The sequence below is a fragment of the Nyctereutes procyonoides genome, unplaced genomic scaffold, assembly GCF_905146905.1.
Source record: "Nyctereutes procyonoides isolate TBG_1078 unplaced genomic scaffold, NYPRO_anot_genome, whole genome shotgun sequence".
Taxonomy (NCBI): Eukaryota; Metazoa; Chordata; class Mammalia; order Carnivora; family Canidae; genus Nyctereutes; species Nyctereutes procyonoides.
In genome coordinates this window covers 7,050,502-7,066,617 of record NW_026575028.1, presented here as the reverse complement: position 1 = coordinate 7,066,617, position 16,116 = coordinate 7,050,502, and the positions used below count along the sequence as shown (strand labels likewise).

General features: G+C 50.0%; 1 protein-coding gene across 1 annotated transcript in view; it reads left to right on the top strand.

The window, feature by feature from the left end:
- ANO2 (anoctamin 2) overlaps positions 1-16,116 on the top strand; it is a 340,992-nt gene that overhangs the window by 20,616 nt on the left and 304,260 nt on the right. Inside the window, exons 2-3 of the mRNA XM_055315496.1 lie at positions 2,174-2,340; positions 3,587-3,913. Coding sequence (XP_055171471.1) covers positions 2,174-2,340; positions 3,587-3,913 — 494 coding nt within the window. The remainder of the gene's footprint in view (positions 1-2,173; positions 2,341-3,586; positions 3,914-16,116) is intronic.

The following is a 16,116-nucleotide window of genomic DNA, read 5'->3' as shown; positions in this document are numbered from 1 at the left end:
TCATTGTTGGGTTGGGGAGGAAGGTGGGTATGAAAGCAGAGCCTCAGGCAGCTGTAGTCCATGTGTCAGAGGCAAGAAAAGAGAGCTCCTGGGATGGCTGGTGGGTCTCTGGAGGCCAGCCTCAAACCCCAACTTGTATCTTCAGAGGCTTGTGGCTCCTGGATAGTGGTTTGCCTAAAGTTTGCGGCTGACTCTGAATCTGACCTACCTTGAGTCACCGTTGTGAATGTGAATGTAGCTGTCCAGGACGCTTGAGTGAGCATCCCCTTTGTCATCAGCTCAGCTATACAGCAGAGTGGTCTTGGGCTCCGCAGACATGTATCTGGAGGTTTTTAAGCCTTCCCTGGGCTGTAGAGCGCTGTTCTCAGTCTGCTCTGGGCCAGATGGTGGGCAAGCATGCAGAAAGGCATAAGGGGGGAGAGAAATGGCAAGACTGGGGACCAAAGAAGGAAGCCCCTTCCTTGATGTCCAGAGCTGGAGGCCCTCCATCACATCACCAGCACACACACCTACTACTGCCCTTCTGTGTTCTTTCCCCTGCTTTTTAGAAGTTGTCCACCCTTCAAGACCAGCGTTAGGATCAGTTCCCCTGGAAGCCTTCTGGCCTTGCTGACCTTCCACAGTAGGGATGAGAGCCCACAGTGTAAAAAAAAAGTCAGTTAGGAGAGCTTTGCTCTGCTGGCCTTCACTGTGCTTCCTGCCTGCCAGCTCTGCCTTCATGAAGAGGTGCTAAGTGCCTGCCTTTGGCCCAGGGTATGATCCTGGAGTCCCGGGGTTCGAGTCCCACATGCAGCCTGCTTCTCCCTCTGCCTGTGTCTCTGCCATTCTCTCCCCCCCTCATGAATAAATAAATAAATAAAATCTTAAGAAAAACAAAAGAGGTGCTAAGGTTTTCCAGTAGAGGGACCAAATGTTCTAGGGCTCCTGAACTGCCCAGCAGAGAGCTGGGCGCGGAAGGGGCTGCTCCACGGCCTGGTGACTGACTGAAAGCTCTGTTTCAAGCTGCTTTTTGTTCATCCCTTCTCATAGCAGGTGCTGGGGGTTGAGCTGGATATCCATGGTGTGTTTTCTTCTTAATACAGAGCTCAAAATGAAAATGATAATAATTATCATAATTGCCTTTTCTTGCACCCTCTTGGGCTAATGACTGCCCTGGATGTTTTGCAGATGCTTCTTTTCCTGGATTTCCCACTACTACCCTGCAAGTTTGGGATTCTCAGGTTATAGGTGGAGAAACAGGCCCAGAGAGGTCTCAGAGCAAGTGGTGGAGCTGAGGGCTAAGCCCAGGAGCCCTGTGCTGTGCTGCTTGACTGGAAGGAGTATTTCTTGGAAGTGGGGACAGATGGAGTGTGGTCAGCCTCGAAATCCTGGCAGCCCGGGGGCCTGGTCTGGGGTGTTTGGGAGCAAAGCAGAGTATTTCATGCTTCCGTCCCCTCAGGGTCTGACATTCTGCAATTCTGTCATCAGCCTGAGGCCCTTCCCTCCAGGGGTGAATCTGGAAGTTCTCTGAGATAGCACTGGCTGCTGCGGCAGGTGTTAGGGGGCTGCTCTGGGGAGGGCTGAACAGGGGCTGTGGCACTCTCAGGCCCTGCTGGAGGCAGCAGGTGTGGGGAAACCTCTCACTGGCATTGGAGGCAGCACTTTTGTCAGAGGAGGCCCCTGCCCTCGGGGGACTCACAGCCGGTCTGTCTGTCCTTGTTCTCTCCGACAGGAGGGGTGCAGCTGGCCTGGCTGCGCTCGGAAAGACCCTAAAACTTAAGCCTTTGGCATTAATTCAGGGTGTCTCTCCAGGGAGTGCTCACCCACCCTGGCTCACCTGAGCCACCTTCTCCTCTTGTCTGGGAATTATAAGTGATTATGACAGCCATCATCTGAAGGAGCTCCTGCTGGTGGCTCCTGCTCTGTGGGTGCACGTGTGTGCGTGTGCGTGTTTGTGTTTGTGTGTGTGTGTGTGTGTGTAGTGAGTGAGACCCTCTTCCTCATCCCACTGCTTCCTTCTACACTCTCCCCTACCCTGTGGCCAGTGTGACCCTGGCTAACCAAGGCCATGAGGAGGTGTGGCCTTTTTCTTAGGGATATCCCAGTGTCCCTCCCTCCGTGCCTCAGTTTCTTCATGTACTGGGTTTCCTGTCACCTGAAGCAGCTTTGCCTCCTTTGTCTTTCCCTCTCACAGATATCCCCCTGCTCCCTGGCTCCCCACGCCGGCTGAGCCCTCGGGCAGTGGACAGAGGGGGCCAGGATCCCAATCATGGACAGCAGTACCTCAGGGTACCTGGTTCCCAAGCCCCTGGCCGGGACTCAGGCCTGCCCTTCGGTGGAGGGAGCTCCTGCAGCGGCTCGGTGAGTGCTGGCGTCTGGTCAAGGCTGGCCCTTTGGGGGCCAGAAGGGAGCCTCTGGGCTGGGGCACTCTCCATCTGGGGGGCAGGTTTGTGTGTGTGTGTGTATGTGTGTGTGTGTGTGTGTGAAAGAGAGAGGGAGAGAGAAAGAGGCCCAGGGTTTTTGTGAGGGCCTTTTCTTCCCCTCCTTCTCCAAGTCTCAGCCACCCTGGAGTCTTGTGGTCAAAGGACAGGGAAGGGGAGGTGTGCACGTGATCCTACCTGTTGGTCTGCAGACTCCCTGGCTCCCCTCACACTTCTGAGGAACCAGACCTCTGCTGTGGCTGCTGGGAAGCTCTCCCCTGTGCCTGGTGCTTCATCTGGTTGCCCAGGTGACCTCTCAGGTGGCTGCAGAGGCAGCTGGGTATCAAACCAGTAATAAACAGGGAAACACCCAAAGGGAGGGAGGCAGGTCCCTCTCCTGCTCCGCCTTGTTCTTTTCCCTCCTCTCCTCTCAACCTCCCACCTCCAGGCTGGCTGAGAGCAGAAGTCGGTCCCCCTGCTGTGGTCTCTGGCAGGGTCCCTACTGGTGGCTGCAGAGGAAGGGGAGGAGGAGGAGGATGTGGGGCTGAGAGGGGCATAGTGTAGAGTAAATCTCTGTGGGGTGGGGCTGGGTGGGCCAGGTGACAAGAAATTGGCCTTTGTTCCAATGGATCCAGAGAACTTGCCGGTGAGTAACCTATGTGTGTAAGTATGCATGTGTTTGCAGGCTGGCCAGCAGAGCTGCAGGGAGATGGGTATGTGTGGCTGTGTCACAGTGCATGCAGCGGGCTATGTGTGTCAGGGTGCCCTGGGCTGGCGTGTGCATGCACAGATGTGCGCGCAGGAGAGCTGATGCGAGGTGCTGTGTGTAGGTGGGCTGTGTGTGTGTGTGCAGAAGTGTCATGGGGCTCTGGGGTGCAGGCACGTGTGGATGTACAGGGCTTTGCTGCTGTGTGTATAGACCGTGCATGCGAGCATCCATATGTGTGTGGTTGCCAGAGGGGGTATGAAGGCAATGGTGTCCAGGCTGTGGACAGGTGCGAGGAGGGCTGTGTGGGCTGGGGGTGGCAGAGGAACTTAGGTCACTCTGTCCTTTCACTGGGAGAGTCAGGCCTCTGGCCTGAGGGGTTGGCTTCCTAGTTCGCCTCCCTGACCCAGAGGTTAGCCTCCTCTGTCTCTCATTCTTCCTCACCAGAACTCACTGTCCCTGTCCTGTTCTCTCTGACCAGGTCATCAACAACTACCTGGATGCCAGCGAGCCAGTGTCCTCAGAGGCCCGTCTGAGCCGCATGCACTTCCACGACAACCAGAGGAAGGTCGACTATGTGCTTGCTTACCATTACCGGAAACGTGGGGTGCACCCTGGCCAGGGTTCCCCTGGCCATTCACTGGCGATTGTCTCCAATGGGGAGACAGGCAAGGCACCTCGTGCTGGGGGCCACGGTGACATTGAGCTGGGGCCGCTCGATGCCCTGGAGGAGGAGAGGAAGGAGCAGCGGGAGGAGTTTGAGCACAACCTGATGGAGGCCGGGCTGGAGCTCGAGAAGGACGTGGAGGTAAGGTCCAGCAGGTGGTAAAGGACTGTGGGATGGGTTGGCCCTGCGGGGGTGGGCTTTTGGTGATCGGTGTCACCTGCAGGGAGTGTTGGCTTTGTTCTGGAAGGTGACATTTTTTTATCTGCTGGGCAAAACAGATTCGAAAACTTGAGAAAGAGTATAGCTGGTGCCTCTGCCTAGGGGATCCCAGGTGGTGGTGGTGGTAGGGATGTGCCAGTTTGTTCTGTGGGCGCTGGCCTAGTTAGAGACTGGAGGCAAGACATTTCTTCCTGGTGTTCAAAGACCCTGTCCTGTGGACTTCTTCAAATGGTTTCCTTTGGATGAAGACCCAGATTGCCTGTTGAACTTTGGATCACATTCCTCTATAGGAGATATACGTCACTAAGGAATGTGCTTGCCTGGGGCCCTCTGAGGGAGGTGGTTAATTGGCATCTGAACATTGGACATGTTTTTATCAACTTGTGAGCTACATATGTCCTCACCTCTGGTCAGTAGCAGCCTAAGGGAATCTATGGAAATCCATTTATCTACATATTCATCTGTCCATCTTTCCATACATTCATTTATCCATCGATCCATTTCTTCATATCACAGTGATCTTTTAGAGATGACCTGCCCTAAACATCCTCTCCAGACTCATCTTCTACCCATCCTACCCTCCCGCACCTGCTCCAGCCCATTGGCCTTATCTTGGTTGTGTGTTGGTTACCCTTACCTCAGGGCCTTTGCACTGGTTGTCCTTTCTGCCTTGGGTACCCTTCCCCAGACCCATGCATGTTCAGTCTCTCACTTCAGACTTCTGTGTAAATGTCACCTCTTTCCAGACATCTTCCTGACCATCCTAAGATCCTTCCACCCTATCCCTCCATTCCTTGACTGTGCTTTAGTTTGCTTCATCACACTTAGCATTACTACCTGAAACAACATGATGGATTTTTGTTTCTTATCTGTGCCCCAACCAGCTTCATGAAGGCAGGGGTCTTGTTTGGTTCATTTCTGTATTCTCAGTACCTACGACAGAGTCTGAAGAACAAAGTGTAGTAGGTGCTTTACAAGTGTTAGTTGAATAAATAAGTGATTTCCCTGAATCTTAGGTTCCTCATCTGCAAAATTGTTAAATGCCCTACTGGGCTGTAGTTTTAGAGGTCCCATCCACAGATGGGGCAATGAAAACATTTAGCCCAATGTGTAGTATGTAGTAGGTGCTCAATAAATGCTCATTAGGATTATTTTAAATAGAGTCACGCTGAGGGGTGTGGTGGCATTCTCATCTGTTTTATAAGATTCAAGTTAATACTATCTCCAAATTGGAAGGGACCCCCCCCCCCGCCCCGCCATGCCGCCAAACTGGAATGTCATTTATCCATTTCTCTGGCCTCAGGAAGGATGGCACGTGGCCTGGCTCAGACCCTTGTCCTGCTGACCTGTGCTGCTTATCTAGACCTTTCAACTAGAAGCTGCTTCTCTCATTCTTTCCACTGATGTAGGGACATTGTGTTCTTTGATGACTAACTGGGGCTCCCTTACTCTCTTAATTGTCAGTTTTTGAAACCCAGAGCTCGCTTGATGCCTCAAATTAGAGTCTGGTGGGGAGGCTTCTCGAGGTAATTCTCTTTGAGGATCATACAAGGAGCTCTTGGTACGACCACTTGTGGGAGGCTCAGTCCCCACACCTATCTCTGGGTGTCAGGGAGCGGAGGCCCAGGCCTTGTTCAGCTTCTCAGTTGGGAAACAGCATCCTGCTCTGGCACCAACAAGCCTCACAGCCTTAGGTGAATGGCTTGCTCCTTTGTAGTCAGTTTCCATGTCTGTGTAAAGGGGGTTGCAATACATTCTTTATTGGGTTGTTTAAAGATGAAAACAAGACAAGTGAATTAAGTTCTTAGAACAGCAACAGGTGCATGTCACTGCTATTATTATTATTTAGAGTTGCCAGATTTAACAAAGTCAAGATGCCTAGTTACATTTGAATTTCAGTTTTACAGCAAGTAAATTTTTAGCATATAAGTATGTCCCAGGAAGTACTTGGGACATACTTGTATACTGAAGAAAATTAGTTGTTGCTGATCAACTCTTAACTACTACTACTATCAGTATCACTAACCAGCTTTGCTACCCATCAGCAGGTTCCATTTTGGTTGCTCTGGGATTTTCCTGGCTTTGGCTGGGAATTACGAAGGCCCAGAAATAGCTCTTGGGACTGACCAGTGTTTGATGGGGGCATGGAGCAGGTCCTGGATGGCTGTCCCTGGTTTGTTTGTTTGTTTATTTATTTAATTAATATAAATTTATTTTTTATTGGTGTTCAATTTGCCAACATATAGAATAACAGCCAGTGCTCATCTCATCAAGTGCCCCCCTCAGTGCCCGTCACCCAGTCACCCCCACCCTCTGCCCACCTCCCCTTCCACCCCCCCCAGTTCGTTTCCCGACTCGTTAGGAGTCTCTCATGTTCTGTCTCCCTTTCTGATATTTCCCTGGTTTGTAACCAGCTGGAAGCACCTCCCTCCTAGCCTCTCCCCTCCCACATCCCCTACCCCTGCTTCAAAGCCCTATGTAACTCTTCTCCATCATGAGGCGCTTCCAGGTTACTCAGCTCCTCAGAGCCCCCTTCTGTCAACAGAGCCCCCACCACTTATGTGGCCTTCATGACCTATAATCCTGCGATGTTGCCTCTCTCTCTCTCTCCTAAAAATTAATTATTGTTAATTTTGGGACCTCTGATGTAGTGTACGATTAACTTAACAGGATGCATCATCATTATAATGGGTCTGCAGGAGGACTCTCTCCTTACTTTCCTAAATACATGCCTTGTTCTTCATTGTCTGCTCTCTGCAGGGTGTCCTGCCTGTGTGTTTCTAGGGCATGTATGGTGGTGTGTTTGCTTTGTGCAAGTTTTTTATTATTATTTATTTATTTATTTTAAAAAAAAAGATTTTATTTATTTATTCATGAGAGACACAGAGAGAGAGAGGTAGAAGCATAGGCAGAGGGAGAAGCAGGCTCCATGCAGGGAGCCCGACGTGGGACTCGATCCTGGGACTCCAGGATCACGCCCTGAACCGAAGGCAGATGCAGAACCACTCAGGCATCTCACTTTTTCTTTCTTTCTTTCTTTCTTTCTTTCTTTCTTTCTTTCTTTCTTTCTTTCTTTCTTTCTTTCTTTCTTTTCCTTCTTTCTTTCTTTCTTCCTTTTTTTTTTAAGATTTTATTTATTCATGAGAGACACACAGAGAGAGGCAGAGACATAGGCAGAGGGAGAAGCAGGGGATGCAGGACTCAATCCCAGGACCCCGGGATCACGACCTGAGCCAAAGGCAGACACTCAATCACTGAGCCAGGTGTCTCTGTGCAAGTTTTTCATTTAAAAAGTAGGCTTTATTGTTTAGAGCAGTTTCAGATTTACAGAGAAACTAAATAGTGTTCCCATATACTCCATACCCAGTTTCCTCTACTGCCAACACCTATGTTAATAGGGTTCTTTTGTCACAATTAATGAACCAATATTGATATGCCACCATTAACTAAAATCTCTACTTTCTTCAGATTTAGTTTTTACCATTTGTCCTTTTTCTGTTCCAGGATTCCACCCCAGATACCACATTCCATTTAGTTGTCCTGCCTCCTTGGGCACCACTGGCGATGGCAGTTTCCCAAAACTGTACACATTTTTAATTTACCTAGGAGGCACTCTGTTTTACAACTCATTCTGTTTCTGACTTTTCCTCTCACCTTGTATTTTAAGACCACTCATGTTCTGCATGTGCATCTAATCCATTTTTTCTAATGGATGAGCACTTTGCAGTCACTACAGTTACCTGGTCACTTCCCTAAGGATAACAGGCACACATGTTGCCTCCAGCTGTGTGCCACCCCCACAAGATTGAGTAGAAACTGTCACCTCCTTCTGAGCCAGCACTACTTGATCTTCTCTGGCCCTTCTCCTGTCTCCCTGTCCATGCCACCCTGTTGGTGCTAAACCCTGGCTGGAGATTTATTAGCTGGAGCCTCTGAGGGCCTGAGCAGCTCTTCTAGGGGCCTGTTGGGGTCTTCAAAACGCTTCCCTTTGTCAGGATGCCCTGTCTGCCCAGAGCAGCAGCCTGCAGCTGACACCTCACGGGAGCGGGGCTGCTGCCTGGCTGCACCTGGTGGCCGCGTGCAAAGCAGATGTTGTGGCCCTACCTGTTCAGCTGTCCCTGCCCTTCTGGGTTACACTGCCTTTTAGGCTCAGGTTTCAATTTGATTTTAAGATAAATGGAGAGGAAATGGGTTTCTATCAGAGACCCATTAGAAATTATTTGTTTAGCCTTACAGATCAAGAGAACTTTGCATTCATCAAACCCTAACTGAAATATCATAGGAGCCATTTCTGACCCTGGTTGCTCTCTGTGTGTGCTTGACTCAGGATGTTGATTGGTGCATACCTTCCATTTGGTGTTTTACTTTTTCATTCCGTGGGCAAAGTTCCATGTATTGGCATTGTCCATGTTCATATTTTAAAGGCTTATTTATTTATTTATTTATTGGAGTTCAATTTGCCAACATATAGCATAACACCCAGTGCTTATCCCATCAAGTGCCCCTCTCAGTGCCCGTCACCCAGTCACCCCCACCCCCCACCCACCTCCCTTTCCACCACCCCTTGTTCGTTTCCCAGAGTTAGGAGTCTCTCATGTTCTGTCACCCTCTCTGATATTTCCCACTCATTTAGTATTTATCAGATGACGAAATGACAGTTTGCATATATGCTTTCTTATGTGTAGCCATTTGATTAAAATTTCATTTAAATACACCACTGGAGGTGCCTACAGGTGCATCCTCGCTGCCAATTTGGATACAGGAGAGCAACCTGTCTGGAGATAGGCATCGCCGTCAAGTGGGAAGCTAATGTGAGCATTTGAGGGACTCAGCCACCTCGAGCCTTCAGATGGGGTTGTGGAGTGGGTGGGCTGAACAGACCCTTCTGTGACACACCTCCTCCCAACCTCTTGCCCTGACCCAGACAGTCAGAAGGACAGAGGCAGAGACGCAGATGAACAACGGGCACCAGGAGATCCCAGAGCGAGGCTCAGTGCCATGCATGTGGTCGGCCCTGGGGGCGTTTGTGGACTTAGGGTATAAAGCCCTCCCCCCTCGCAGGTGCTGGAATCCCAGTAGGCATGGCCCACAGCTTCATCTGTGTGGGCAGCTGAACCTTCTGAAGTGGGAACGGTGAGGAGGGCATTGACAGGGAGGCCAGGGGTCCCCTTGCTCCGGACTAGCTTTCCCGGGCTTAAGGCACCAGAGAACGGACAGCAGAAGCTGCCTTTATTCAGGAGGAGCTGGCATCTCTGCCAGGTCCCTGGGCTGCTGTTGGCAGCGGCAGGCATGGAGAGGCAGAGTGCCAGCTGGGAGGTGCCAGGGGCCCACAGTTTCATTCACGAGGCAGTGCTCTCCTCTCTGACCTGGTCTTGGGTGGGATCCCGGGACTGACCAAATCCCTTCCCTCTCTGCAGAGGAGACCCCTCCCCCCAAGCCGTAGGATGGCCCTGACCCCTGACTGTTCACCTGTAGCCCTGGACATCTGACATCTCAACCTGAATTACTGCACTGAGCCAGAGAAATAGGCTAGGGGACATCTGAGATATAGGCCATCGGGATCTCCCAAGAGGGCTCATTTAGGAGAAAAAACGTGGGCTGAGAAAATTAGAATGTCTTCTCACTTTCTTAAAACCAGAGGCCACTGTTTCTTGACCTGTCATTACCGCCTGTTCCCACTTCTTTTACAGAAGAGTTTTTATACATCTGATGAAACAGCATTTGAACGGAGCTGGGGGGACTTGAGGAAATTGCTCTTTATCATTAATCTGTGGTTTTAGGGGAGGAAACCAACTTTCCTGAATGCCTTCAATGTGCCTGCTAATGTGAATCTTGCTTCCACTTGAGCTCCCTCATTTAGTCCTGGTGAATACCCTGCCAGGTGGCTGTTATCCTCATCTCTTGAAGGAGGTGAGGAAACAGACTCAGAGAGGCTAGTGCTCTGTCCTGGGGACATCTACTAAGTGATCCAGCTGGGATTTGAGCTTCATATGAGCTTTTGGGGTCTTTGTCATTCCAGGGGTGACTGCCAAGCCCTTGATAACACTTTCCTAGTCTTCCTTTCCCAGAATTCTTAGGGGAGGCTCCGGCCAACACAGGGCAAATACAAATGTGGATTTAATGATGCCCCAGTCCACGCCGTATCTTGGTGATGGCTGCTGTGCTCTCACAAGTGCAGGTGGGGAGCACTTGGTGATGCTGTCGACTTGTGCTAATGACTGAGGACAATGTGGTGATTTCCCCCAGGCTTTGCCTGTGTTCCTATCCCGTGTGCCCCACCTGGAGGCCACATGTGGTCCTCACCTGCCTCTCTTTGCTACCCCCAGGGGCCCTCCAGGGGACACAACGGAGACAGCCCCAGCAACCCCTGCCCCTGGGACTGCACAGCTGAGCAGAGCGGAGCCTCCGCAGGGCTGGCTGGATCTCATCTCCCAGGGAGCTGGGGGCTCTTGGCAGCCTGGGGTGTGTTACAGAGAGAAGTCGGGGTGGGGGAAGGCAAGCCCCTCAAAACTGGGTACGGATTTCCTTTTCCAAGGAGTTTAAAAAATTAACAGTATTCTCACTTGATGCTAATAGCAATCCCGTGGAGGTGGTTAGAGCAGCTCACGTCCCCTCATCCTGAGAAACATAAAATGCCTTGTTAAGCTGGTGAAGAGCCGGGCTGTGCCTTGCAACTGCTCCCTCTGTTCTCTTAAAACAACTGTCCAAGGGCGGCATTTTGTCTACATGGTCCCCTACCCGGAGATGAGCAGTGTCAGGGTTGTGAAAGAGGTCAGGCAGTGCGGGTCTAGTGGAAGGCAGGCTGAGAGTTTCTGCAGGGGATGGAGGTGGCTGGGGTGTGGCTTCCCTTCAGGTCCAGAGCTCTCTAGGATTCCTCAAAAGGGGCTGGAAGGAGTGTTGGGGCGTTGACTTGCCAGTCCCACCCTACAGAACAGAGGGTGAGGACCAGTGTCTGGCCTGGCCGAGGCCCTCGCCTTCTCCTAGCCAGAGCATCACCCCAGCCAGCTGTGTGTCCTGCTATTGAGGTCTGGAGACATCCAGGAGTCATATCTGGTGCTTGGTAGGCGATGAGGATGGTTCTGGGGCTGCTTCTAGCCTGATATGTCTCCTCACCGAAGACAAGGTCTCTCTGCCCCCCAGGTCAACTCATAAGGGTGCCTCCATACCTCATATCTGATGACCCTGGGGCTATGAGGCAGCGTCAGGACCTCTTAAACCTTGGGTGTTCTGAGAATAGAATTCAGGGGCAGAATTAATAAACTTGGGTGGTAGAAAATTGTCCTTTATTTTCACCAACACTTAACTAGAACTTAATGTTTACTTCAGTTAAGGATATAGGCACAGGGGCGCCTGGGTGGTGCAGTCAGTTGGGTGTCCAGCTCTTGGTGTCAGCTCAGGTCATGATCTTGAGGTCCTGGGATTGAGCCCCATGGTGGGCTCCATGCTTAGCATAGGGTCTGCTTGAAGTTCTCTCTCCCTCTTTCTCTGCCTTTCCTTCTCATGCTGGTTGTCTCTGGCTGTCTGTCTCTCTAAAATAAATAAATCTTTAAAAAAAGGATATAGGCACAAACCTACATTACTATGAGTTTCTGAGAGTTTGTCGTGGATAGAAATCACACAGAGTTGTATTGCATTGAATAGTTGTTGCCCAAATCTCCAATAGCATGTTACTCATCATTGCTTTGAAATTATGACAGTTTTGAGATATGCTGCTAGGTCTTGCTATCTAACGTGTTGATAAGGAAGCAAGTATATGACTATATTTTACATTTAAATGTTTTAGTGATTATATTTGTATATACATAGTCTTTCCTTATATTTTACACATATAAAAATATTCTGAGAAGGGGTCTCTAGATTTTAGCTGACTGTCTTAGGGCTCCAAGGCCCAAATAAGATTATGAACCCCTGAACATAATCCCTAAGACTTAGGAGAAACCAGGCATTGAGTGGTGGTCTCACCTGGCTGCTGTGGGAAGGGAAGAGAGCACATGCAGACACCCACTGGCTACTCTCTGGAGACGGCTGGCCCAGAGAAGATTCCTGAGGAGTCCTGAGGCAGGGGCCTAACTTGAGGGGCATGTCAGCTGAGCACACTTGTGACATCAGCTGAACCTTACATACTGCCCCTGCTATTTGGGGCCTGCATGGCTAATTGCATTTGGAAGCATGTGCTTTAGTCCATGATGTGCTTGAACCCAAGGACATGGAGAGGAAAGAGGGCTGAGCTGAGTGCCAGAAGACCTGGGTTCTAGATGCTGTTCTGCCACCAACTGGCTTCTTTTTGGACCTTGACTTCCTCATCTGGAAAAGGAGAAGGTTGGGCACCATCAGGGATTCTCAGACTGTGTGTTTGAGCATACTAGCTTCCTGTGACTTACACTGATGTAGTCAGTGCTAAACCGATACTGTCTTCTCATTTAACTGGAAAATTGCAGCGATAAAGGTAAATCTCAATTTAAAATTATTCTTAGGGGTGTCTGGGTGGTTCAGTTGGTTGAGCGTCCAACTCTTGATTTTGACTCAGGTCTTGATCTCAGGGTTGTGAGATCAAGCCCCACGGTGGGCTCTTTGCTGGCTCTGAAGACTGCTTAAGATTCTCTTTCTCTCCCTCTGCCCCACTTCTTCCTCCCCCACACCATTTTTTTTCCCTTTAAACCTTTGGAGGCTGCCTGCCATGAAGTACTTGCTGAGGGCAAAGGAAATGGATGAGAAGTACAAGGATATTAATGGGAAAACTTAGGATTGGCCAGTCATGTTTGGTTTTGCAACTTCGTTTTGGTTGTAGTTTTTTGTTGCCTATCTTGTGAGTTTTTCCACTAAAGTTTGTCTTTGTTTGAGTGTTGGGATTAAGCATGTTGGTATTGGAAGGACCTTTGTAAAGGGTTCTGCACTGTGGCCTGGAGGTATCTGAACAGCTCCTGTGGGGCTCCAGGGCCCCTGCCTGGTTGAGCATTTGTGAACATATGGCACCTGGAGATGCATTCTGCTAAGAAGGCTGACCTTTGTTCTGGAAGAGCAAACGGTTAGTGGATTGGTGAGTCTGAGCGGGGTGATGGCTCTTCTTCAGGGGAGATAATGCTCATGTTTACTTCACACCACAAACCAAAGCAATAGTGCCCTGATACATTCCCAGCCTTCCCTGTTCTGTGTGCCCTGACTATGAGGAGGACAAACCAACAGTACTTTGGAAGTAAAGGAAGAAGAACTGGCAGGGTTGTTAGCCATGTCACCATCTTCTGAAGCAGACAGTGCACTGTGGAGACCCCACCTTCCTTGACCCTCCACCCCTGTTGACATGGAGCTCAGCTAAGGCAAGAGCGCTGTGAATCTCCCCAGCAAGAGTCATGAAGATTGCCATTTATGTTGTGATGGCTCCGAAGAAGCCCTGGGTGGATTCTTACGTCTTCCACAATGTGTTCACCATCCGGTGAGCATCGCGGTTTGGGGGTCTCATATGCTGCATACCAGCCCACCAGGGATAACCACCAGATGCCGTGTCCAGCTCAGCAGTCTAAGGGGCTGGGTGACCCCTGGCATTCTCCTAACTGTCTTCTTGAGTTTCCAATCAGGAATCCATCCATGGCTGTCAGGTGTGGAAGGGTGGAGTATGTCTGGCTGTGAATGTTTTAGCTAAAGCTGTTTCTCCCTTCTCTCTGAAATTGTCCAGCCCAGGGAACTTACACTTAGCTCATCCACAGGCCCTGGGAGGGTAGAGGCTTCCCAGGCTGCAGAGAGGGCCTGTGGCGTTTTAGCACCTTTTTAGGAACAGGAAATCAGAAGGAGTGGAATTTGATGGGTATGCTGTTCTATTGTGTTTTCTTGGTCAAGTGCAGACATAGGAACCCCAAAGGCTTTGGAGCTGAAGCCCCGAGGCCCTAAGGTTTTGCGTGGGTTTGCTGCTGGCTCCCTACACACCCCACCCATCCCTGGTTACAGAGCTGTGTGTGTTGCTATGTACTGTTCTCACTGTGCACCATGGGGTTGGGGGTGGGGGCATTCAGACCAGTTCATGCCATGGTCTATGAGCAGGGCCTGGGAGCCCCAGCTCTGCTAGTGGAATGTTTTAGAAAACCAGTGGCTTTCAGTAGGAGTTACTTCCTGTGAGTTACGTGGGCCTGCCCAGCAGCAGAATGTAGTGGGAAGAATTTGGTGTGTGGGGGGCAACAAGTAGGATTCACTGGCATGTGCTTTGGGGCAAGTTTGTCAGCCATGCTGCATCGGTTTTCTTACTTGAGACCTGTAGCCGGCACCTTCCCCAGGTGAAAATACTTCATATTCCTCTTTGCCTTGGGTTTTCCATCTGCCAATGGGCTTGAGTTGGCTCTCCCACCTGTCCATGCTTTGCTTTAATTTTTAATTTTTTTAACCCCCCTATGAGGTGAGTTGAATTTCTTCCTCATGTTCCAAATGAATGAAAATGCCTATTGTGTGGATTTGGCACCCCCAAAGAGAGGAGGGGGTGCAGGGAGTTTACTGTCTAGCCAGGAGACGAGAGACTCATGAGGGCACATGTGCTGACTGAGGCTTTTCTGGGTTAGAAAGTCTTACAATTTCAGTTTTCTGAATACCATGATTGTAATTTTGGATACCATTGCGTACCAGTTTCAAGATTTTCAGGATAGGTGTTTACTATCTATACTGTTAGTTGTTGAATGTTTTTGCTAAAATGGCTCACTTTTAAAGCTTAAATTTATTTTAAAAGGAAATATTATGTTGTTATAAATGGAGAACCAATATCACTGACCAACAAATAGACAATACTGCAAAAATAGACCACACCAGTGATAAAATAAGCTTATTAATTCCTGGCTGGATGCAGCTGGCTGAAGATCTCAGGCTGGGGGACCTGCTCCATCTTCCTTGAGAAAGGAAGCTTCACTAATGTCGGAGATATTGAAAATATATTGGCATTTAACCGTGACTTTATCTTTGCAGAGTGATTGGAAAGGGGCTTTTTCACTATTTAAAAATGGTCTTTTAAAAAATATTTATTTATTTTAGAGAGAGGGAGGGGGAGAGAGCACACACATGTGTATGCATGAATGGGGGAGAGGCAGAGGGAGAGAATCCTCAAGCAGACTCCCCACTGAGGGCAGAGCCTAGTGTGAAACTTGGTCTCAAGACCCTGAGATTATGACCTGAGCTGAAACCAAGAGTTGGACTTGGCTTTACCCACCAAGCCACTCGGCACTCCTAAAAATGCTATTTAATACTCTGTTGTGTCTATTATATGATGCTCCTTGTTCCATGTTCCATGGTTGGGCAACATCACCGAAGCACTTAGCATACCCTCTGAGCTTCACTTGTCCCTAGATAGACTGAAGACTGTAATGTTCTGCTTTCTTTATTTCTTTGTACTGTGTCTGGCACATAGTAAATACTAAACAGTGTTTATTGAATTGATTCAAAGCATAATGTGTTAGCATAGACAGTAAGTACACTGTAGCACTGAGGGGAGGGACAGATCCATAAGAGTTGGGCTTGGCAAGGGAGGCTTTCCAGAGATGGGCCCCTCTCACAGCCACTTGGAACCTGTCCCTTCATTGCTCCTCATAAGCCCTTTTCCCCCTTGGTTTTCTTACCTCCTTCTCCAACCAGGGAAGAAAATGCCACTGCAACCTGCTTCCCCCTCAGAGCCACCCCCCCAGAGAAGGCTGAGGGGAGCCAAGACAGGGGTGGAGGAGTGGGACGAGGGAGGTTGGGGGAGGGAGGGGGACCAGGGTGGAAAGGGGATGGTGGGGGCATGTCAGGAGACCTGTGGGCTAAGCCTGAGTCCTTACGCTGCCCTCAGGTCCAGCATTAAGGGGAGTCTGGTGCCCTTCCCAGGGCAGAAGCTGAGCCCTGGGGGTTGTAGGCTATCCTCTTCTCTCATTCCATCCTCCTTGCTCTCTAGCTGCTTCCCTTTCTTCTTTTTGTCAGCAGCCTCTAGCCCTGCACCGGTGGGTGGATCCCACAGCCCTGAAGACCACTGCAGTGAAGAACTTAGTGGTGGTTGTGCTTGTCTGTGATGTGATTATACAGTCATCTAGGAAAAGACACAGGCACCATTGGCTGTGGACACTGTGTCAGTAGCTGCCTGCATGACCCATGGCTCTGCCCTGAAGGCCCCTCTGGCATTGGGA